This window comes from Protopterus annectens, chromosome 10.part0 (assembly GCF_019279795.1).
Source record: "Protopterus annectens isolate FY-2018-M chromosome 10.part0, PAN1.0, whole genome shotgun sequence".
In the NCBI taxonomy this organism is placed as follows: Eukaryota; Metazoa; Chordata; order Ceratodontiformes; family Protopteridae; genus Protopterus; species Protopterus annectens.
Window position 1 is genome coordinate 23831112 of NC_056744.1, and position 26081 is coordinate 23857192.

Genomic DNA, 26081 nt, shown 5'->3' on the forward strand with positions numbered 1-26081 from the left:
CTGTACCCATGAACTACCACATAGGCGGTAGTCTACTTAACACTGAAAGTGTGATAAGAGACCTTGGGACACAGGTGGACAGTAGTCTCTCCTTTGATAATCACATCGCCACAGTAGTCAGGAAATCCTGCTATGTGGCACACATCATACAAAAGGTTTCTCATCCAGGAAAAAGAGGTCACTGTTCCCTCTACTCGTCACTCATTAGATCCATTATAGAGTACAACGCCCCTTTTGGTATGTACCTCACAAGACATCTACAACAACTGGAAAGACCACAGAAATACCTCACAAAGAGGATTACCGGCCTCAAACAGATCCCCTACGCAGACCGTCTCAAAAAACTGCAGCTTTACTCCGTCGCATATCGCCTACTCAGAGGCGATCTCTGCCTAACATACAAAGCTATGTCAAACCCAGAGCTTTTGGACATGCTCCACTTAAAGGCATCCCAATCCCTCCGAGCTACATGCTCTAGGGACCTAAACCTTGTCACCACAATAAACAGAACATGCTGGAGGGATAGATTCTTGTCCCAGAGACTTCCCATACTCTGGAACAAACTACCTATCTGTATCAAACAAAGCTTCTCATTAGCACTCTTCAAGAGAAATCTTGATTAGATGGGAGATAGGAAATTCACCCCGGGGATTGCTTCTGTGGCTCTGCTCGACAGTGGCACAGGAAAATAATTTTCTTGAGTGGCGAAAGCCAGGGTACCTTTTGGTTAGGCTTATATAGGCCCTAGGGCCAATAGCCTAGTACCTACCTATGAACCTATAAACAAATGTGAAAATCATTGTTTAAGGCAATACACTTTTCAGTTAGCAACAGCACGTCTGGTAGCTGGTACAGGGACACCATTTATGAATGGCTTTTTACACTGGTTCACTTATTCTTTTAGGAATTACTAACATTTGGATTTGTATGCACTACATCCACATATTGCTTAATGTAAATGATTATCCTAGATACATTGCTGAGGAGCAATTTCTTGTCAACACTGGGGTCATACTGTCAGCCACGTTGGCACTAAATGGCTATAGCATTAGACCAGTTGAACAAGAACTCCACCCCCAACATTTCAACATCCCCAAAACTAAACTCCAATATACAGATCACTGTTTCTGTACAGCAGGCCCACTGTAGAGACCACTGGTTCCATATACTAGGTCCACAACTCTGGGAAGTATTCTTCTGCAAATAAAAGACACCTCATCTTACCCTAAATTTAAGAATCAACTAAAAGCCGACTTCTTCTCAACAGCTAAAATGTCATTACTGCTCATTCAATCATAGCACCTAACGTGAACTACATCACTCATTCTTCCTACTACTGGCAACACTCTTACTTTTCCTCATAAGGCATATTCTATTGCACCAATTTATACTTCTCACTCCAATAATCTTTTGCTTACTGTAACTTCTTCCAACTACTCCCAAAGTCTGTCTAACATCCTTCACTTCACTTAACTATCCTATCATTCCCACTTAAACAACATACATAAAATATAATTATCATACAGACACCTTAGCTTCTAAATGAGATTTGCCTTGACTTATTGTAAAAAATGTATATTACAACTGCATATACTCTATTTTTGTTAGCTGATAAAGGTATATTCCGGATATGTATTTTCATTATACCCTTGCTATCACACTGCATGTAATTCTGACTTTCTTTTTATTCCAAGAGTGATTCTAAAATTGGTCAGTTCTGATCAGTGCTCTACCTCAGTAAACTCATTTTCAATAAACAAATAACTTAAATTAACAAGTGAGAATTTGTGTACTCCTTCTGTTCCAAAGCCAGACTGTTAATGACAAGGTGCTCTTATCTATAGCTTATGAATAAGTGAAGGTACTCTGTGATTGAAGAAGCACTGAAACTTTTTATTTAATCTTAAGAAAAGAGCTGGCAGTAGTGTGAAACTGTTAATCCAATTCAGGCCCAATAAACTTGCTATTTACCCAAACAGTAAACATTTGTAGAGTTAACCACCAGCATGAAAGCACATTAACCAACACAAAATTACACCAGGAAAGAACGTGTGCTTACCCTTGGAGGTAATCTTTTATCTAACACTGTTGGTATTCCTTGATCTAGTACTTCTTTTCCACCATACTGAAACAATACAAAAAGAAGTATGCAATTACGACAATGTAAAGAGGAAAAACTCCCAATATTGATTTGTTAATTTAAATTAAAAGTTACCATTCCAACGTTGACCTTGCCCATATACTTTAGCATGTACAGAAGTCTGAAAGTAAACAAAATTCAAAATAGTTAGAGGAATGTTTTAAAACATATCTGTAATCCGAGTACAAAATACAGGCAACCAGCATTAACTCATTTAAAAATATTTATAAGCTGAAATTCATGGACACAAGAATTATGAAAGGAAAAACATTTATGGATGATAATATAACAAAACAGTGATGAAACTGCAGTAAACTCCATCCATCAATGTAGTTAATGTTACCCCAGAGTTGCAGCTGTTCTGCCTATGTCATGCAAATGCAGTGGCCTACAAACTCTTCAGATAATTTCAAATTATTCCTTTTCTATTATTTCCCTATCACATATCAGTAAGGGCCAATCATTTTTATCAGTTCAAATGTCACATTACCTTAGAAAGTAATTTATCTTAACCCGCATGACATAGGTTAGACACAACACTCAAGTTTTCAGTAGTGTTACTTACATTTCCTACTTTTCACATCCTGAGATAATTTCAGTAAAGTATGACAAAGTTCACAGCTACAGCTCAAATAAAATCCTCTTCCAACGAGGTAGATATCAGAGAAATCTTTATATGAATAGGGATGCGTTGTATTGTGAAACTACATAAACAAACTGGTAAGTGCACTCATCTTTGGCCAGTATAAAAATCAAACTATAGACCACAGAAAGCAGCTTGTTAACAGTTCATAGCCCTAAACCCCCTGCCATACCTCTCAACCTCTTATTTTACAAAATTTGGACAAAGTCTAAAATAATGAGGGGACAAAGGCTCAAAATAGGGACAGATTTTCAATAGTACTCCTATAGAAAGTTGCTAGAACATCAATATTTGTATTAGCATGCATTTTTTGATGAAATGAAGTCTGAAACTCAACTGCATGTTATTGTTTAGTGACCTCAATCATCAGTGATTTGCTAGAAAACTATAAAGTTTATGAAGAACAGGAAAAAAATATGAGGCAAAAATCTGGACAGTTGAAAGGTATGCCCTCTGCACAAACTTTCAGTTACCTCAAATCATAGGTCAGTGAAAGTGAAAAAAAAAATGCTTTCAGAGGCATTCTAAGGAACATGTGACTCAGGATATCATTACTGATTATAGCTACAAGGTAAAGTATTTTGGAAGGTGTGGAACTAATTCAAACAGAAAAGGAAACAACCTGGGAGAGTTTATAAAAATATCATAATATCATCAAATTGAAGATGGGAAAATGGTTGCTAAAGCCAATATGTTGAGCTGCATCTTAAGGGGAACAAATTCAAAGGGCAGCCAGGGCAGTTATTTTACCAATGTAAGATAATACTGGTCAAGTCATGAAGTACTACAGTATACACTGTTTAAGAGATAAAGTGATATTATAGAATCTCCAAATGGAATAAGCAAAGAATATGCGGAGTATTGAGGGTTTGAAATAAGAAAGCATATTAAATGTAGTAGGGTAGATAGGAGGAATGAGGGCAGGATCTGGGTACATAAAATAAATACCTATACAGCATTTAAAAGAAAACTCCACCTTAGAGCAACAATTACTTTTTCATTATATCTTCGTATTGGAAATATTTTATGCATCAAAATCACGCTAGTTGCTTATTATATCACAATGTGTTTTATCACAAAATTACCATCACTGAACTTGTCATACTAACATTATCTTATTTTACTGCTTTGTTTTATAGTTCTGAGAATCCATTTCAGGTCCCCTTTATATAAATTACACTAGACATGAGAAAGTATTTTTTGTCTCCATTTTAGGTAGAAGAGAAGCAGTGTGAGTCACAAACATCATGCACAGGTTCCGGAACCTGGTTATTTTTTTCATTTTATGCCTGAATTACCCTGGTTTGCACTGTCTTGACTGCTGTTCTAAGTAGCTGAACTAATATATAACTATCTATGAACTACATGTTTTTCTTAGGCTGTCAATCTGCAGTCCTTCAAGTACTGACACACTCTCCACTAATCTCTTCCCGAGATATCAAAGCTGTCAATGTAGACCAGGAGCTGTAACCACTACCTACTATTTAAATAACTGGGAAGAGAAATGCAAAGTACTCATGCTATTGCCTAGTATCTTAAGTGGTAAGATGTCTGTGCGTGTGTGCATGCATGCACGTGTGTGTGTGTGTGTGTGTGTGTGTGTGTGTGTGTGTGTGTGTGTGTGTGTGTGTGTGTGTGTGTGTGTGTGTGTGTGTTTTATCCTAAGTGTTGTACAACTGTTGTATCTGCCCAAAAGTATTTTACTTTTACAACTTGCCATTTTACGTCTACCCTTATAACATAGTACTTTTTCAAAACAGGCATTGCCTAGTGTTGTTAAATTTAGATTGCGATTTTTCTTTTCTGTTTTACAGAGTCACAAATGTCTTCTTACATTACATTTACCCACTTCTGCTATTGTACTGATACCCCTCAAATGTGTTACTTTGAGGCATACTAACACCTCATCAAAAGACATAATCTTTGAGAATGACAGCTTAGTAGCTAAACCACTGCAGTTTATAAAGATGTTGCAATTACAGAAAAGAATACCTCTGTTGAGTGATCATCATCCTAAAAGATATGATCAGCTGTATGCATCAATACTGTTTCATTTCCTCTCTTACAAAAAGGCAGTGGATAAAACGTTCTATAACACTGAGCACATGTGCTTTTATAGCAATTCCTGAAATCAGCAAAATTAAGGGCTGTCTATTATGGACAGTACCTGATAGGAAAAAAATACAGACTTCCCTCTTTATATGGTATGATATGCAGATAGACATAAATTCCTATGTCGCAACATGTGAGACATTAAAGCTTAAAAAAGATGGGTGGACTTTCCCTTACTTTGATTCCAACACAAAGAAATGAAAGTTTTATAAAGTACAAGCTGGATTTTCGTAACTAACACACTAGGGAGAAAAGAAACCTCAGGATTGCATTAAACTGCGGTTGGGAGATGGAGATGAACAGGAAGAAGACCAGCAATACTGAAATTAGTGAATAAATGTGAGACTATAAAGCATAATCATATTTGTGAAATATGGCTATATCAGAAAATGTGTCAGAGAAAGCTTGGACTTTTGTTGACTTTGTTAAACATGTAGGGAGACTAAAAATCATATACTCCACTTCATGCCATTAATGTTTGGAAAGACACTGCGAAGAAAAAAAAATAATAGTAAGTAAAACAATCTTGTTCTTAATATTTGTATAAAACATTTCATGACAAACTGCATGTTATATAGTAAAGCATTTTCAATAATTGTTGTACGAGTTAAAAATGTTAAAGTTAACAAGTATTTTTTTTCTTTTGTAGTTTTAAGAAATGTAGGCATTACAATGTAAAAAGAGATGAAAGGCTGAACAAGATTTTATATATATATATATATATATATATATATATATATATATATAAATATATATATAAATATAAATGTATGCATGCTGTAATATTGAGCTGCTTGGGGAAGGGTGGGGTGCAAAATGCACTGATTATAATATATGTAAAGTTGAGATGCTTTCTCTTACTTTTGCACAGGTGAATGTCTGAATCAATGCCCTTGGCTTAATTAAATAGTGTGTGTGTGTGTGTGTGTGTGTGTGTGTGTGTGTGTGTGTGTGTGTGTGTGTGTGTGTGTGTGTGTATTTGTGTAAGCAAGCGGGATTTAAAAACTGTGAATGTAATGAAGAGTTTTCCTTTAGCAAATAAACTGTCAATATGAGTTGAGGAGTGTGCAGCTGAGGGCAGCTGTACATTCTGTTCTTATGTTTCTATGGAGATAAGCTGACTACAGGTGCAGGCAATAAATCTCTAGAGTACTGAGCCTTGTTTGCAGAAGGAATCATAAAATTAAAAGGCACAAGGGCAAAAAAGCTTAGTAAAATATAAAGTTTGAAATTATTGGAAGCGAATAAGAGATCACAGCCTTCCTGGTACTTAAATACTTCAATGCATTTACTATAACAGTGTATAATTATTTTATTTAAAGAGAGCCAGTACACTTTTCCTTAAGGCTAAACGTTAATGTATTCTGAAAGCATACACACTGTTTTTGCTATCTGGGAGGGGAATAAAGATGATACAAAAGGAGAGAACAATTAGTGTAAGCAGCAGCAAAGGCTGTAACATGCACCTTAACAGGGATAACCTTAATTTTAGGATAGGTAATCCCTGTAGGTGCAACTGTCAATTTGGGACAATTGTTCTTATAAGGGTTAAACTTCACCATTTGAAGATATACATAGTTTTGTATGTTTGTTTTAAATTAATAGCTTCTGTGTATGTTCTGAGGGTGTGTTCAGTATTTTTGAGGTTTTTTAGTAAAACAAAAAGTCTTGTAAAATGTGACATACATTCAAATGAAGATGACAAGAAATAGATGAATGAAATATCAGTCTGCCACATATTAGTGAGTGTAGGCAAAAAAAGCTGGAAATAGACATTTAAAAAAGCTGTCATATAATAGGTGGGAATAATAACTTCTTATCATATTATTCAGCAGAGACATTGGGAACCTCCAAACACTGGACCCTACCCAGTTCAGCTTTGTTAAGGGCAGATCATGCCTCCTAAACCTGGTGGACTTCTTTGAGACAGTTACTAAGGCTATAGAAGAGGGAAAGGTGGTACACACAGCCTACCTAAACCTCACAAAGGCCTTTGACACCATTCCCCATTCTGGTATTATAGACAAGCTCACCAGCCTGAACGTAAACACCTACATCATAAGATGGGTTGCCAAATGGCTCATGGACAGATCCCACATGGTAAGAGTTGCAGGAGCTAGGTCTGTCTCTAAACCATTTACAAGTGGCATTCCCCAGGGCTCAGTCCTAGGACCCCTGCTGTTCGGCATATACTTTTCAGAGGTAAAGGCAAGCACAGGAAGACTATGGCTGACCAAGTTCACAGATGACTGCAAACTAGGGTCTATAATTGACTCTCCGGCTGACACAGACATCCTCCAAAAGGGCCTCACTGAGATGGATACCTGGTGTCAAAATCATGGCCTCAAGCTAAATGCCAAAAAGTGCATAGTTACCCCTTTGGAAAAAACAAAGTACCCACAAACTACCACATAGGTGGTAGTCCCTTAAATACGGAAGACGTAATAAGGGATCTGGGGACCCAAGTAGATAGTAATCTCTCCTTTGATAATCACATTGCCAAAGTGGCTAGAAAATCCTTCTACGTGGCCCACCTTATCACAAAAGGGTTCACATCTAGATCAAAAGAGGTCATTGTGCCCCTCTACTCATCACTCATCAGATCCATCATAGAGTACAGCACCCCATTTGGGATGTACCTTACAAGACACCTGCAACAGCTGGGAAGACCACAGAAGTACCTCACTAAGAGGATCACTGGCCTCAAACAGATGCCCTATGCAGCTCGACTGAAGAAACTCCAGCTGTACTCTGTTGCATATCGCCTACTCAGAGGTGACCTCTGCCTGACATACAAGGCCATGTCCAACCCAGAATTGATGGACATGCTCCACCTAAAGAAAACCTTATCCCCTCGAGCCACATGCTCTAGGGGTCTAAACCTCACCACAACAATAAATAGGACATGCTGGAGGGATAGATTCCTGTCCCAGAGACTTCCCATGCTTTGGAACAATATTCCAATCTACATTAGGCAGAGCTCCTCACTAACACTCTTCAAGAGAAACCTTGACAAGTGGATGGTAAACAGAAAGTTTACCCCAGGGATCACTTCAGTGGCTCTGCTGGGCAGAAGCACAGGGAACTAATCTAAGGGGGTGGCGAAAGCCAACACATTCTGGCTAGGTTTATAAATGCCTTCGGGCAGATCGCCTAGTACCTACCTATGAACCTATTAAACTAATCATAAGGGGTACACTATCCATACTATTTTGGAATGTTACTGGGTCTCACAGGTATAGACAAAAAGGTAAGAGTACTGAATTATATTAAGAAATGCACAGTACAAACAGCAATGCTATGGAGAGATTTGGAAAAAAGTTAGCATGTGGATTTGATAAAAAAAGGATTTCAGGACAGGTATTCAGCAGAATATCAGGGACAAAGGAAATGGGGAGTACTACACTAACTGCTAAAGGAGCTCCAATAGTGATAGAAGAGGGGGGAAGCTAATAATGTTATATTTGTGGTAGCAAGGGGCTATTTGCAAGGGAGGAAGATTATGCTGGCATGTATTTATATTCCACCTAAAACTGCTATTATTATTATTAAGAAAATTTGGGGAGAAATAATTAGCTTTCAGCAGGGAATATTACTTGTGTGGGAACTGGAACTTGATTTGCAACAGTGAGAATGTATCTGGGGATCTAGAAGGGAAAATGTAACAAAAGAGGTATTAGAGACATTTTAGAAATGTTATGAAAATTTGTATAAAGTGCAGAAATGTGGGGAAAAAAAGAACATATGTGAATCTTTTTAATATAACTGCTATTATATCAATATTGTTTAAAATTGTACTTGTTTAAAATGTACTACTGGAGCTTTTCTCCTCGGGTCTCCACTGAAAATGGGCCACAAGCCCAGTTGGACAAACCTGGTTAACAAATGTCAATAAGTAAATATAAAATAAATAATTTCTGAAGAAATGTATGAAAATATTTGGCATGGAAGATGTGAATTCAGTGTAGGAACTTGGACAGAATTTACATATCATTGTCCTAGATACAATAACTGGGCTACATTAGACAGAAATTATAGTCCATGGGAACATGTACATTTAATTGAAAGCTTCAACACATATCCAATCACTATTTCAGAACATGCACTAATACAAACTAAGATAAAAATGCAGGTTAATGAAGTAAAACTGAGACACTGGTACTTCCCCATCTAACTGTTAAAAAGAGGAATTTAGGGAATGAGTAGTGTAAACTATTCAAGAGTTATTTGGGAAGATACAAATTTCTTCAGACATTACAGCTAGTGAGCAAAATAAAATGAAAGTGGAGTTTAAAGACTGTAGAAATAAAATAAAAGAAAAGAGATGAGATATATTAAGAAGTAACAGGAATTACTTAGAGGAGCTAACAAAGGTTAAAGTATTGCAGAATAGGGAATCTCACAGAACAAGAAGAGGCACAACTTCAGTGTCAAGCAGAATATAAGGGAGTATGTGGGCAATACGTATGAGTTAAAAACGATTGCTGTTAAGTAACAGTTTTTTGATAATAACTAGAGAGAACAAATACTTAGTAAAACAGCTTAGACAACAGAAAGTAGAAAGGGTTGTTGCCAAACTTAGGGAGCGTATAACAAGAAAAATAACCAAGAGATCCTGTACAGGTATTAGAGACATTTTAGAAATTTTATGAAAATTTGTATAAAGTGCAGAAATGTGGGGAAAAAAGAACCACAAAAGGAAATATTTATGGAAGACTTAAGTATGCCAAGGTTAGAGGTACATGAGGCTTAACAATTAACAGCTAAGACAGGAGGAGATGAGATAAAAACAATGATGTATAGGCAATCTGAGGGAAAGTCTCCAGGAATAGATGGTATTCCTGTGGAAGTCTGGAAGCTAGGGGGGAAGAAAGTGATAAAGATTTGGAAAGGTTTTTTTTAATAGTATTTTAAAAGGATGGCCCATCTCCCTGGAAGAAAGTTGTGGTAACTGTAATACCTAAAGATGGCAAAGACCCATCAGAAACAGCTTCATAAATATTATAATCACGGTTTAAAACTGGTAAGTGTTTATGTCTATAATAACTAAAAGAATGGCAAATGTGATGCCAAAATCAATAGATATGGATGAATGTGTTTTTTGTGGACAAGAGGCAAACATTTGACATCATTAATAGAACAATGATGATCCACGGGGAAGGAGAATGCAAGAAAATACCATTTCTGTTGTTGTTGGGTCTTGATGCAGAGAAAACATTGGACAGAGTAAGCTTGGATTTTTTGAGTAGGGCAGTGGAAACATCTGCATTCCCCGACACAATAATAAGGTTACTTAGGAGAATATATGAGGGAATGAAGGCAAAAATTAAAGTGGGAGGGTTCCACATTGACAAGTTGTGTCTGAACAGAGGAACCAGGCAGGGGTATCCTCTTTCCTCTTTGTTATCAATTTATATTTAGAACCATTGGCAAAGAAAATAAAGGGCTCAGAAATTCAACGATATAATTGGTACAGCAATTAAGAAAAACTGGCTTTATTTGCAGATGATATTATTTTGCACCTGATAAAACCAGAAAGGAAATCTCAGTGTTGTGGAACATTTTGAGACCTTTTCAAGTCTTTACAGAATATAAAATTAACAAAGATAAAACAAAGGATAAAGTTGTAAACTACATACCCACACATGAATTGGTTCAGCAATACCAATACTGATGTGGGCCCAATAAAATTAAGCATTAATGAGTATGGATTAAAAAAGATTTTGTTAGGGCAACTAAGAACATGGGGGAAGACACTAAACAAGATACCACAAAAGCTGAGAATCTGGAAGCACATGTTTATGGATATGGATAGCAAGATACAAGCAGTGAAAATGTATATTACATCCGAGTGACACCTCCAGGTGCATCTGCAGTTAATTCCTACTGATGCCTCTAGGCATCAAATATTGCTTGTTCATATTTGCATCAATAATTCCAAAACCATGCTATGTACAAGGTTTTAAAAGATTTCATCTTAAAGCTTACACAATGGCAAACTCATCTGCGTTAATATTTGACCTCTGTCTAGTGCAGATAAAGAGATATTAACTGTTGTTTTTATGATATTAACAACAGCTATATAGATATAGTTTTCACATTTTTCTAAATATTTCAACAACCATGTAACACAGACAGAACTCCTTAGCCTCATACGAAAGCTCTGAGCTAGATGAATAAAATGCTGTTGACAGTATGTGTGTAACTTGAGAGGTTGCTGAGATATATAGTAAGTTGTTTACAATATATTACAAATGTAATAGTTACTGTGTTTACTGTGACTTATAAAATTCAGTTTAAGAGCTAGAACCTAAAGAATACTACCACTATAAAATAGTTTGTGCTGAAGGGTTTGCCGTTTATACCTCTTTCATAACCTTATGGTTCCAGAGATATGAACATTTGTTTGAAATGTGAGGACATAATTTGATTCTGTCAAAAGGCTTAGGCTCCATCCATTGGAAGTTAGAGTGCAAATTTCCTGAGCTGCATTGGACAGAATGAGTTAAGTTTTATACACAAGTCAGGAATATTTTTATCAACCAGCAGGTAAGTTGTGGACAATAATTAATAAAGAGTTGATGGAATTTATCTGGGAGGGGAAGATGGCAAAAGTCAAATGGGATTAGTCAATCCTTCCAACAGAACAAGGTGGTTTAGGATTACCTGATTTGAACAAATATTTTAGAACTACACAGTTAAGGCTCATATACATAACACAAGTAGAAAGCTATAATTCACAGTGGAAAAAGATGATGAAACAGCCATACAGAATATTATATTCATAAAGTACTGGAAAGTATTTTAAAAACTAAGCCAACAACAGAATGGAGAAATGAGATTTTGCAAATATTGATGACTGCAATTAGGAGTACAAAGAATAGGCAAGTAGGGGCTGGAATTTACTGTAGAAAACTGGCAAAAGAACCAATGTATTGGGAGCAAATAAACATAGATGTCACTTGTTTCTCTCTAACATAGATGACAAGCAGGCAGGGTTATTTCATTTAGATGCTTTAATACATAGAAACACATCAGGATGGACAGCAGCATCATAAAATACAAACAAACTGGTTAACAGACAGACCTTACATACATACATGCTTACATCTCAACAGCTTACTACAAAATGGCAGTCTAGCTTGCATGTGCTCAGTATTTATACACTTGTACAAACCCTTGGATAGCTTCTTAAAGGTACATACACACACACTGATCTACAGCCTCCCTCTTAAAACGATTGCCCTTTGTAAAAACAATATTAGAGTTAGACATGCATTATTATAGACATTAGAAAGAAAACACAATGTTTATGTCCAATTTGCTTTGTATCTGTTACAGGGTTTAGAGATGCGACCATATCTCGTAACATGACAGTCTGGACCAAATTTAGCAACAGGAAGTCTTTGGTGCACAATTCATATCAGCAACTTCTGGATTTGTCACAGGAATGGGAATGTTCTCTGGAACTTCCTCTAGAATTGGAACACCAGGCAACTCACTCTGAGATAAAGAGTCTCTCACAGGCATTGTGCTGTAGCATAGACTCAGACACCGGTATTAAATGCTTCTGATTCCACCTAAAAACTGCTCCTTGTGATTCCACAATGTACGATCTCAGCTCTGGGCAAATATTCTTCATGACACCAATCCAATGATAACCTCCGGACATTTGCATCCTTACCACTTCTCCTTCTCATAATGGATTGAGTTGTTTGCTGCTTTTATTTCATTTGAAATGTCAGGTGTTCTAGTATCGACCCATTTTCAGCGAAAATATCGAAGTAACAGGAAACCGAATTCTTTCCTAGGGAAAGAATTTGGTTGTCCGTTTCTGTTGCCTCAGTATTTTCAGCGCTCTGGTGGAAAGTTACTGGTCAGGTTCAGGTAAGTGTGCGATTGTGTGGACGTGTGGGTTAGGGCGGGTTAGGTGAGTTAGGTTTAGGTTGCGGGTGAGGTGACTGTGCGATAGTGACGGACTTCAAGGTTAGGGTTTGGGTTAAGGTAAGTGGATAGTTAGTGGTGTTTGTATAGTTTAGTGTAGGGTTAGGTGTTAGAGTTTAGGTGTATGTGTGTGGATGGCTGTTTGTTTGGTGTGCTTGTGTTGTGTGTATGTGTTTTGGAACAGCAAAATGTTTCCCTAGGAAAAAATTTGCTGTTCCGAATGTTCGATGTTTCTTTTTTCGATTGCTAGGGTTCGATATTAGAACACTCGACATTTTGAATGTTTGATGTTCTAATATAGACCCGTTTTATCATGGTAGGACTTCTGGGTTAGGTGCTTCAACAGACTGGCTTTCACTGACCTGTTGAGCTTAACACATGGAACCAATTGACTACTGATTGGTAATGTAGTTCTGCTTTGTCTCGATAGAAGTCTCTGAGCAGGTGAACCAAGATGTTTATCACGAGGAACATTTGAGATTCAAGAGATTCAGGAAAACATCACTATATCTCATTTTGACTTCTCTAGTAATTGTTTTGCACTTTGAACTGCACGTTCTGCCGAACCATTTGTCTGCGGGTACTCAGGACTACTTGTAACTTGAGTAAAGTCCCATTCTTCAGCAAATCTTTTGAATTGTTGGCTTGTAAACTATGTGTCATTATCAGAAATAACTTTGTGTGGGCTACCATGCACTGCAAAATGACGCTTCATCTTAGTAATGACAGTACTAGATGCTAGGATAGGAAGTAGGTCTATCTTGAACCAACTGGAGTAAGAGTCTACTAACACCAAATAATGTTGACCATTCCACTTGAAATGTCGGTGGCTACTGTCAACCAAGGTAGTTCCGAAGCCTGGTTTAGCCAAAGTGGTTCCTTTTGTTGATGTGTGTTTGTACTGTTAACATAGAACAAGATGAAAGTGCTCTCTCAATATCTTGTGACATAGAAGGCCAAAATACTAGCCCTGTCATCTTTCCTTTGGTACAGCCGATTCCTGGGTGACCTTGATGCAAGAAAGTAATGTACTGTGGTTGCAAGGACTTTGGAACAATTACTTCTGGACCTTTTAAAATTATACCTTTGTCAGACAAAATCTCATCTCTGGAAAATAAAGTTGCACTTCTTGAGGTAAACCGGATTGCTTTGACGGTCAGCCTTGACTGAAAAAATGGTTGAGCCTTTGTAAAACTGGATCTGTAGCTGTGTGATCTCTCAACTCATCAAGACATGTGGAAGAAAAATTTCTGACTTCCATGACTTCAAAATCAAGGTTCTCATTCTCATGCTATGTAGTATTTCTGGGTGATCTGGATAATGTATCAGCAAGATAAAGAAGTCTACCTTTCTTGTAGATAAGATTGAAATTATACTTTTGCAATATCAGCATCATACATTGCAGTTGGGCTGGAGCTGAATGCATAGGTTATTGCAAGACACTGACTCTTGGTTGATGGTCTGTTTCAATCTGAATAGGTCTACCATAAACATAATCATGAAACTTCGAACATGCAAATACAATTGCCAAAAGCTCCTTCTCAATCTGGGCATACTGCATCTCAGCTTGGGTAAGAGTTCTCAATGCATAGGCAACAGGTCGATCCTCTTGTAGAATGACTGCACCAAGACCAAATTTAGAAGCATCACATGAAAGAGTAACTGGTTTGTGAACATCATAATATCTGAGAGTTGGTGGACGAGCAATTCTGTTTCAGGACTTCAAATGCCCTTTGGTATTGCTCTAACCAAGACCAGAATACATCTTTACATGTCAGCTCTGAGTGGCACTGATAGTTGGCTCAAGTCTGGAATGAACTTGGCTAGGTAGCTGACCATGCCAAGAAAACGCTGCAGGGCTTGATCATTGTCTGGAGTTGGCATCTCGAGAACAGCTATTTGCTTTGATGGTAGGCCTGTACTTGTCAATAAATGACCAACATAAGTAACTTCTTGTAGCCTGAATTGGATTTATGTGGGTTGACCTTAAGATTCACTTGACGTGCCATTTCTATAATTTTTCTAAGGTTTCTGTCATGTTCAGCTTCATCATGACCTCCTATTTGTATGTCATCTACTATAACAGCACAAAGATATCCAAAAAAAATTGCTCCATTGCATGCTGAAAGACTTTACTTGCAGAATTTATCCCAAATGGCATTCTCAAAAATCTGCACCTGCCAAACAGAATACTGAAAGTAGGGTGCAATGATGAATTTTTGTCAAGCTGAATTTGCCAAAATGAACTCTTTGCATCTAAGACAAAAAAAAACAGTGGCATTTGACATCAAGGCTGCGACTTCTTTGACTGTGCACATTGGATGATGAGATATTTTAGCACTTTGTTCAAATCTCAAGGATAAATACATATTCTAATGTCATCTGAGCTTTTTTTATGAGCAACCACCATGGAAGATACCCATTCAGTTGGAGTTTCAGCTGGACAAATCACAGCTCTAATAATGACTGGACATGCCTCTTGATCACATAAAATAACAAGTTGTAGCTTCTTCCAGCAAAGTAACATGAAAGCACTACTGAGCCTTCGGTTTGAATTTCTTCACCTCCATATGCAACAAGCTTCGCACATCTTGCCAAATCAAGCCTTTCACCATGACACACTCTAGAAACTGTTTCTGCTGACAAAACATTGCACTTGGAACCTGTGTCAACTTTGAGTTCTGTGGGTTTTCCATCTATCCGAACAGTACAAAATACTTCATTCTTTGCCCTTAAATCTGCTGCATTGATTGTTTCATGAAACACTGACACCATCAACATAAAGAGTAGGGTTGCAGCTCCCTAAATGATCAACTAATTTCTTAGAATGTTCCCTTTTAATACAAGAATGTGGGCCTTTTGATTTATAAACCTTTTGAAATGATTCCACTTATTGCATTTGCGGCACTGCTGACCAAAAGCTAAACATTTCTGCCTTTTAGATTCATGACTTCCTCCACAATTACAACAGCTGGCAATGAAACTAGGCTGGCACCCATGCTTTGAGTTTGCTGATTCACTCTTATGCTTCACTGAGACTGTGCGACCTCTGGAATGTGTTTGAAAGCTCTGGGGTTTACCAGTGAGTGCTACAGGGGCTACAGTTGCTGCCATGTACTTGGGCCTGTTTCTTTTAATAACATGCTACATACTATCAACATGAGCTTTATCACTGTGCCTTCTAGAGGTATTCTCATTTGTAAGCATATTTGTGTGCTTTTCTCTGAGCTTGTATATCTGACAAATCTCAATGGCCTTATTTCAAGTTAAATCACTGACACAAAGCAAAATCTTTCCTCACAGGATCATCTTTAATACCACACACAAAGTATCCTTTATCAACTCATCCCTTAAATCACCAATTCTACACTTTTAGCTTTGTTTCTCAGATCAGATATACATGCTGCAAAAGTTCTACCAGGCTTTTGAGCCCTTGTGTAAAATAAGTGCCTTTCCATTGTAACATTTGTCTGGGGGTTACACATTTCTCTAAATTTACGTTTTAAGCACTTAGGGTACTTCTTGACTCAGCCTGTACAACAATATAGTGGGTTTCCCCCCCTCTCCTGTATAGATAGCAGGTGCATACACAAATGAACATTCCCTTTCTGTGGCTTCTGACACAGCTAAATTAAGCAGAATAAATGCCTTTGTATGGTCATCTATCAGAAAATGCAGCCTGTATGAAAATGTCGTACACTTGCTCGAACACTCTCCAGTTCTCAGCAATATTACAGTCAAACAATAGTGCAGTGGATTTTCAAAATCCTTCTGCCATGCCCACAAAGTATGTACAAACACACTGAAAATATGGCCTTTGTAATTATGCATGAACAAAGTGTTCTGTGAGCTTGTAACAGCATTCAAATGCACAATAAATTCTTCAAAATGCTGTATTTTGTGAAATATGCTCTGTAATGGCTATATTCTGTGAAAGAACTTTACTGTAACACAGCACAAACATGCAAACAATTTATACACGTCTAATAACTTGGATATCTTTGCTTAATAAGAAAAATACATGCTTTGTGAAAATGCAGTCGTCTCCCCTTATTTATTCATTTATGCAATTTGGACTTTATTTTAAACATTTTCCATAGTAATTTGAATATTTGTATCAGTACTGTACATATCGGTTTATGCAAATATTGTTTAGGGTGCTCTGTATACATCGTTTCATATTTTACAAATAAGAAATAGTGCTGAGCAAGTTTTAATATCTGAAAATCGTTTCTGACCTGTTTTGCGAAGTATGCACATTATAGGGATGATTCACTCTTGCATATTCCACCAGTTCGAAGCAAGTGCCTTATGTCGTTTTAGCCATGCTGCCTCTAACATTACCTCCTTTAGACATGCCGCTTCTGACACCATGTCACTCGTTTCTCTCTAACATAGATGAAAGCAGGTGGCGTATTTCATTTAGATGCTTTAATACGTAGAAACAAATTAGGATGGATAGCAGCATCATAAAATACAAACTAATTGGTTAACAGACAGACCTTACATACATGCATGCTTACATCTCAACAGCTCACTACAAAATGGCAGTCTAGCTTGCACATGCTCAGTATTTACACACTTGTGCAAGCCCTTGGATAGGTACATGTACTCACATTGAGCTACAATAGAGGAAAGGTAATAGCATGGGAAAAGGACAAGAAGACACTTGGACTACAGGCTAGAGACTGTCTTCCCTATCACTGATTGATATCAGAGTATGGGCAAAGAGAAAGGGATTAGGGAATCATAAGTGAAATACCTGCTCTGGTAGAGTTTTTAGTTGAATACAGAACATAAGCTATTGTTAAAAAGGGATAATTAGTACAGTATATAAAATATTGTAAGATAACTACAAGAACCAATCAGAGGAGGTTAGAAAAGATTAGGAAGAGAGACTGGATAAGTAATTCACAAGGAAACAATGGAAAGATATGTATGGCTGGAGCCAATTGTAACAAAGTCTAGAGTATTTAGGATTTTTGCTTGGTAGTGTTTGCATAGTTATGTTATACCCCAAGCAGACTCGAAATAAATTTTTCTCAGGTAGATGCTAAATGCTGGAGGTGTGATGGGGAAGAAAGAGTTAACTGGAACATTTGTTTTAGAAGTTTAATAAGTTGGGAGGCTGTAAACATTCCCAAAGAGTACTCGTCAGAAATGTTGGGTGAGCAAATGGGTGCAAACTAAGGAAATTATTTTTTTGTGCTGGTATAAAGGATCTGAATTGCCTAGACATAGTAAGGCCTTGTTGAGTTTAATTCTGATGACTGCCAAAAAGCCATTACTAGAAAATGGAAATCAAAGTCTAAGCCAACTGTACTTGAAATACCGAATACTGTAACAGAGATAAAAGAACTTGAAGTGGGATATATGGAAAAGGTACGAGCAAATTACCTAGAAAAATGGAAACTGTGAGGTCAACACGTGCAAAATAATATTTTGATGCTATGGAGGAGGAGTGAGTTTTAAGTGAAGGTAGGAATTGAACAATTTATATAATGTTGGATTAATAATAGCTATACAAAAGAATACATGTGATGTATAATGTTTGTAACTGGGAACACGTTCATATGTTTTATTTTACATCAATGTAGGTTTGGTTATGTCTTAAGTGATGGTATTAAAAAAGAGTTTTAAAAACCTTGAAGCCTTAAAATGACCAACAGCAAGTAAAGATCTAGCATGAAATGTTTTCTCCCCACTCATGTAACTATCCTAGACCAAATGTATATATATCTTCACTCTACCACCCATAGGATCACAGGACATTACTAGGGTAATGGCCCTACAGCCTTTATCAGCCTAGCCATTTACACCCCAATTTTCCCAATTAGCAGTGCCCATGGGTAGAATGTCTCTGGTATATGCCTGTGACTTAGGACATCTACAAACTGTCCCTGTCCATAACGGCCACAGGCAACAGGCCAGGGGTGAATTTCAATTTCCCTTGCATTGGTCCAAATTGTGTTTGAATAAGCTTAGGGATGAGCTCTATTTAACACTAATAGGGAGTCCATTCCAGAAAAAGAGTAATCTCTGAGACACATATCAGTCCCACCAACATGTTTTGTTTATGTCACAGACAACATTTAGATCCTTAGTTCTTGTAATTGTAATGCTGTTTGCTTTGCGAATGTGTAGCAGATCCATCAGGTCTGGATCTGATAATGCCTTGTAGGTTAGAGATAAATTCTAATGATCCTTCCCACAGGTTGTCTTCTGCTCATCTCTTGGCATCTCTAAATTCTTTTTCTACCCTCTTACCAAATGTCATCACTCCACTTCAAAATACATCATATCCTATTATTTAACTTAAAGATATATTCCCACTACAGTAGTCTTTGTCAATATATACAGTTTGTTTCAATGTTCGTAGTGCTCAAAGACAGTTATATCCAGTCCGGAAACACCACCACAGGATTCGCAAAGCTCACAATAAGGTGCTGCTGTTTAGATAGTAGAAACAGTTTATTAACGTGAAATAAATAAAAAACACACACGTTTTCGTCGATCAAATATGACTTCATCAGATAAAGTCACAAAGTAAACTGCAGTTTAAATACTTCCCATACTACCACGCAGGTTACCATTCAATTATTCAATAATGTAATTAATCAATGTATTTAAATAAATAAATTTAGTGCATACTATTTTGGATTTGAAGCTCTTTATACGTAAACTTAATTTAGAGAACTTATTGGGAGCCACGTCTGGGACCCCTAGTTTGCATTTGAGAAAATCTAGTACATTCAACCCCCCACTCCACCCACAGCTCAAAAATCTGGAGCATAGAATTGAGGCACAATTCAGGAAAGAACTGGGCAAGGATAAATATGTAGCCAACTTAAACCAGGAAGAAAATATATTATTACAAGAGTTGAGTAGGGGTCAACATTTGAGAGTCATGGAACCCGACAAGGGCGGTGGAACCATATTAATGGATCAAAATTTATATCAGGCCAAGATGTACAACATCCTACACGATTATGACAAATACACATCTGCTTCTATACATGAAATTAATTTGTCCTATCATAGGATTGACCTGACCATTAAAGACCTGGTCGACCAGGATGTTATAGAAATGGATATTTTTACATATCTTAATAATTCTGATCCTAGGGTACCCACTATTTTTGGGGTGCCCAAGATACACAAAGATCCAAACGACCCGCCCTTGAGACACATTGTAGCAGCTCAAGGGTCCAAGACACACAACATTTCCAAATTCTTAGACTAGAAACTTAAGGAATTGTGGGGTAGACAGGATTACATCCTTAAAGACTCTTGGGCCTTTCTACGTAACATCCAAACCCACTTATTTGAAAAAGAGGTCGTATTTTTAACCATTGATGTGGTTGACCTTTTTTCAGTTATTCCTAGTGATCTAGGGTTGGAGTGGGTAGAAGAGGTCCTATGGGAGTGTCCTGATATTACCTCTAACGATGTCCATATAGTTACTGAATTACTAGGTCTGGTATTAAAAAACAACTTTGTTTTCTTTGCTGGTGAATATTTTAAGCAAACGTCTGGAGTTTCTATGGGGGCAAATTGTGCCCCTACTTATGCTGATATTGTCATGTATATATGGGGAAAGAAATTTGTAATTAATAGTGTATTTTCCACAAATTGGAACTATTATTGCAGGTTCTTGGATGACATATGCATTTTTTGGAACGGACCAGTGGAGGGTATTGATACTTTTATCGAGTATATTAATACAACTACGACTTTTTTAAAATTTACTCATCAAATAACTCATCACAGTGTTAATTATTTGGATGTGACCCTTATTAAAGAAGGCGAAGGTGTAAAATCCTGTATCTATAGAAAGCCCACCTTCTCTAATAGTTATATACACTTCCAGAGTTCACATCCCCATTTTCAAAAAAGAGGAATTGTGAAGGGGCAGTTTGTTAGAATTTCCCGGATGACATCCCTGGATGTGGATTTTAGAGTAGAATGTGACAAATTGAGATCTTTATTCTTAGAAAGGGGTTACCCTATTAGTTTAGTACAATCAGTCCAGGATGAAGTAACGGCTGCACGCAATACTAGATTCAGTCCTATACTGGGTAAGGGAAATTGGGAGACTGATGGATCTTCCCGTAAGGACACAGGCGGGTTGTTTTCTAGTAACTTCGTCTTTATTACTGATTTTAGTACCAATGCCACACATATTAGAAAAATAGTGGAAAAAGAATGGCAATCGTTCCAGGAATTTACTGATTTAAGTTCATTTAAAGACAAAAGTCTGAAAACAATTTTTAGAAGAGGATTTAACATGAAAAGGGTTCTGGAACAACATGAATGGACCACACAGTCCTCCCGTACAAAGAAAGGAACGTACAAATGCGGGCATTGTTCATCCTGTAAATACATAGCCCAGGACCACCACGTATATTTAGAGAGTAGGAATAGGGACATTAAAGCTACAGGGTATTCCAATTGTTTGTCCACTGGAGTAGTTTACCTGGCTCTATGTCAGTTGTGTCAGGCGTTTTACATTGGTAAAACCGAACGACAATTAAAACGACGCATATATGAACATCAATATGACATAGCTAAATCCAACACTAAAAATGCACTATACAAGCACATTACTGAGTGCGAGGGAGCCAGGTTTTTGTTTTTTGTAGTGGAAACTGTCCCCAAAGATATTAGGGGTGGACCCTGGGAGGCTAGGCTAGCCCATAGGGAGACCTACTGGCAGATCCTTTTAGAGTCCAATAAATTTCCAGGGCTTAATGATTTTATTTCAATTGCACCTTACCTCAAACTAAAGGCAGGGCGTATTTAAATTATAGTTGTTTTCTATTGAAACCAAGCCTTTCCAATATTTTAAACAAGTACATGTTCGAAACTAAGGGACATCCTATCTACTTTCTGTGAATGGTTTACATTGTTTTTCAATATATATGTGAAACAACTGGTAATTTTATTTTGACAGAAAGAGATCAGTAATATACATAGTATTACCATTAGCAATGGATGGCAATCCAGTTTCATAATAGGTTTTATGGCTAGTATTTATTGTGTTTTTATAAATGTTATATACTTTTAAAATTATTTATTTAAATACATTGATTAATTACATTATTGAATAATTGAATGGTAACCTGCATGGTAGTATGGGAAGTATTTAAACTGCAGTTTACTTTGTGACTATCTGATGAAGTCGTATTTGATCGACGAAAATGTGTGTGTGTTTTATTTATTTCACGTTAATAAAGTTTCTACTATCTAAACAGCAGCACCTTATTGTGAGCTTTGCGAATCCTGTGGTGGTGTTTCCGGACTGGATATAGCTGTCTTTGAGCACTACGAGTTCTGGTATACAGCGTTTTGTTTCAATGTTCCCAGCACTTCTAACTTTGATAACTAAATAATCTCACATAAGATAAATTTCAACAATTTTCATATAAAAATGACAGCCATCTAAAGCAAAACAAATGATTAAACAAAAGAGAATCTAGTCATGATGAGTACAACCAATCAGCAGGAGTCATTTATACTTAACACTTCTCAAATGATAAAGCTGCAGCTGTTCTATTACCTCCCAAGTAATTCAGTTAGAAATGATCTTAGGTATCACCTGCCTAGCTTTTTGCACATCTTGAAACTAGCTACTACTAAATTTGCTAGTGAAACTCTGAAATGTTTAATTAATCAAACAAAGAGAAGAACAAATTTAAAGGGAGAAAAAAGAGAAAGCAAAGATCAGCAGTGGAATGCAGTCTAAGCAAATATATAAGGCTGGTGAAAGTAAATAAAGCAGCCACCTCATAGCCAGAAATGTTTACTCATGCACTGTTAATGTACTCTGCTGCTATTTTATCCCACTCCTAAAATCTCTTGTGTAATTACAAGTAGTACAGTGTATAGCTCTCAACCAGTCAGGGACAAATGTCAACAGAGTCAAAAAAATCTACAAATAATCAGAGACAATCAGACACAATAGTGTTAACTTGAGACACTGACAGAATAAGGTAATCTGAATTTATAAACATTTGCTGAAGTAAAAGTCTATAATTCTAATTATTGCCATTATTTACCAAGTGCAATTCATCACATTTTCTCCAAAACGTCACCAGTTTTAGTAGGGTTTAAGAGGGACAAAGCTAATATCAGAGTCATAATAAGGGATATCCCTGAAAATTAGGGACAGTTGAGAGGTATGGTGCAGTGTTCTCTTCCCTACCTGCCATCCTCCAGGCACTTGGCCTCACATTCTTCAGTGGGCTTCTCAAAGTTAAGCCTCAAGTCAGGAACTTCTTCCTGTAATAATTTCAGAAGTGGTAACATTGGTTTATAAATTTTTCCGTCTCGCCATTTCCATCTGATTATGCGAAAATTTAAGGGTTTGCCTTTGAATTTTTGTAGCACAAATCCAGCCTAGAAAAAGAAAAATAACCAAATCATTACTCAACATGTACTATTTTTGTGACTCATTTATAACCATTAAGCAGTCTCTTTACAAAAGTATAAAGTCCTTGAAATGATAGCTGCTGAGATGTGCTACATATGACTTTTTTATATCACATATGACAGAACTAAACATTAGAAATGCATTCTTGTACTCAAAAAGCAAAAAGCTGTTAGTTATTGCAGGCCTGTGTTAAGCTGCTGTAAATGAAACATCAGTAAAGTAAAAACAGTTTAATATGAAAGCTACACATTGCAGTGTGACATAAAAAGCATGGGTTACTATAACAATAACCCACGCCTGGGTGTGGGTAATGCTGGATTTACCCACTGTTGGTGTGGTTTGGTCACGAGGGTAAAACCCGAGTGGCCAAAAAAGCCAACCGTGGATAAATCCAGCATTACCCACACCCAAAAGTGGGTTATTGCTATTATACAATGACATTATTTAAGAAAAAAATAATTACTTACTCCTTCTGCAGCTGTCTGGTATTCTGCGGCAGTTCTGATATACTGCGCATGTGTATGCCTATGCAGCACATCAGAGCTGTGGGCAAAAGCAATGGAGAAAGCAAGATCTCCGTTGTTTTTTACAAACTGTTTTGCTATGTTAAATGGGTTTAACATAGCGAGAAAGCTTTAAAAAAAGCAAAGGAGAATCTCTGTTGCTTTTTTAAAAGTTGTCTCGCTATGTCAAACCCATTTAACATAGCGAGACAGTTTTGAAAAAAGCAACGGAGAAAGCGAGATCTCCGTTGCCTTTTACAAACTGTCTCGCTATGTTAAAGGAGTTTAACATAGCGAGACAGCTTTAAAAAAAGCTACGGAGAATCTCGAGACAACTTTAAAAAAAGCAACGAAGAATCTCCGTTGCTTTTTTTAAAGCTGTCTCGCTATGTTAAACTCATTTAACATAACGAGCCAGTGTGAAGCAATGGAGATCTTGCGTTCTCCGTTGCTGTAAAAAAAGAGTTATAGTAATGGAAAAAGTCCAGGCGACCGGACCTTTTTCCATTACTATAACTCTGATTTACAACGTGCACGCTGACCAATCAGCATGCAGGTTTTTGAATATTAATGGGGGGTCGTTGTATAATGGAAATTTATGTATGGTTCTTGTGGTGGAATCTTAAAGTGCCACCGAGACCTGGGATATACATCAAGTTATCAACACCAGACTACAGACCAGAAGGCCGTAGCACATATTGTTGACTTTATAATTTAACAGATGGGAATTCTGTGATGCTAAAACAGTGTAGCAGCTTTTACCAGGAAAGTACAGCTGTGTACACTTACCATAAATGTAGATGTTCGAGTGTATTCACTGTTGCAGTCGGTAATCTGCTGGCAGGTTGCCCTTAGTTGGCCTGATTAACAAAGTCTTGGGTCCTGTGTCGGTTGCTGTCCCTTCTTCCATGACGTCAGGTCGTCAGGGGTATAAAACATGCAGCCGACGCCATTACATCAGTTTTTCTTGCCCCAGATGTCAGGTGCCCCCCAACGGAGAGAAAATAAAACACAAAAACACAAAAGTATACCTCCAACCAACAGCAAATACACCAAAAAGGCTTTTAAGCATAGTAAAGGAAAGTAGAGGTATAGCCAGAAAAAAGTAGGGGGCTGGAGGGAGGGTAACCAGGACTGCAACAGTGAATACACTTGAACATCTACATTTATGGTAAGTGTACACAACTGTACTATGTTCTTCGTGTTTCACTGTTGAGTCATTACATTTGGGTAGATTCCCAAAGCTATGGTTGGGAGGAGGAGTTTATACAGCATTAGGGGCAGCTATAAGGCCCTGCAAGACAGCAGTGGCAAAACCAGCTCTGGATTTAGAGAAACTTGGTAAATGATAATGCTTGGTGAAAGTATGTACAGAACTCCAGGTAGCAGCTTCTAGGATATCCCTGGTAGGAACACCTCTGAGAAAGGCTGCAGAAGTAGATGCAGCCCTGGTGGAGTGAGATCTGATCCCCTGGGGAATAGGTTTTCCATGGTGCTTATAGCAGAAATGAATGCAATGGCTTATCCATTTAGAAATGGTTTGTTTTGAAATGGCCTTCCCCTCTGCCCCTGCAGCAAATGCTACCAGCAATTGTTCAGATTTTCTTCGAGATTTAGTCCTGTCCAAGTAGAATCTAAGTTGTCTGTGCACATCCAAGGAGTGCAGAATCCATTCCCCTTTGTTCTGTGGATTGGGAAAAAATGTTGGCAAATGAATGGACTGATTAAGAGCCACACTGGAAACAACCTTGGGCATGCAGGATGGATTGGTCCTGAGAGATACCCTGTCCGCATGAAAAATTATGAAAGGCTCCACTGCCATAAGGGCCTGTAATTCAGAAATCCTTCTAGCTGAAGTGATTGCTAAAAGGAAGGCTGTTTTCCAAGAAATAAACTTTAAGTCTGCAGTAGCAGCTGGCTCAAAAGGAGGTAGAGTGAGTTTCTACAAAACAAAGTTAAGGTCCCAGGCAGGGGTAGGAGTTCTCCTGGGTGGTCTGAAATTTTTTGCCCCTCTGAGATACTGCCTGAGCAGAGGATGAGAGAAGAGGGGTGGTTCTGTGTTATAGTGAGCTGAAATAGCTGAGGAGTGGATTTTAATGGAGGAAAAAGACAGGGCTTTGTGAAACATCTCAGTTAAGTATTGCAAAATCTGAGGTAAATTGGGTGCTGCTCATCCCCAAAGATTGGTTCCAGGCACAAAATCTTTTCCATTTGTCAGCATAAGATTTTCTAGTACTAGGTCTTCTCGCCTCCAAGATGACATATATCACAGGTTTGCTGATGGATGATAAAGGTGAATTTAAGTGA

The 26081-nt window shown here is 37.5% G+C and overlaps 1 protein-coding gene across 2 annotated transcripts in view; it reads right to left on the bottom strand.

Annotated features, from left to right (window-relative positions):
• Positions 1 to 26081, bottom strand: part of LOC122812915 — a 739345-nt gene that overhangs the window by 232184 nt on the left and 481080 nt on the right. For both annotated transcript variants that reach the window (XM_044084968.1, XM_044084969.1), the window contains exons 10-12: positions 23044 to 23237; positions 2216 to 2261; positions 2060 to 2125 (exon numbers count right to left, since the gene is read on the bottom strand). In XM_044084968.1, coding sequence (XP_043940903.1) covers positions 2060 to 2125; positions 2216 to 2261; positions 23044 to 23237 — 306 coding nt within the window. The remainder of the gene's footprint in view (positions 1 to 2059; positions 2126 to 2215; positions 2262 to 23043; positions 23238 to 26081) is intronic.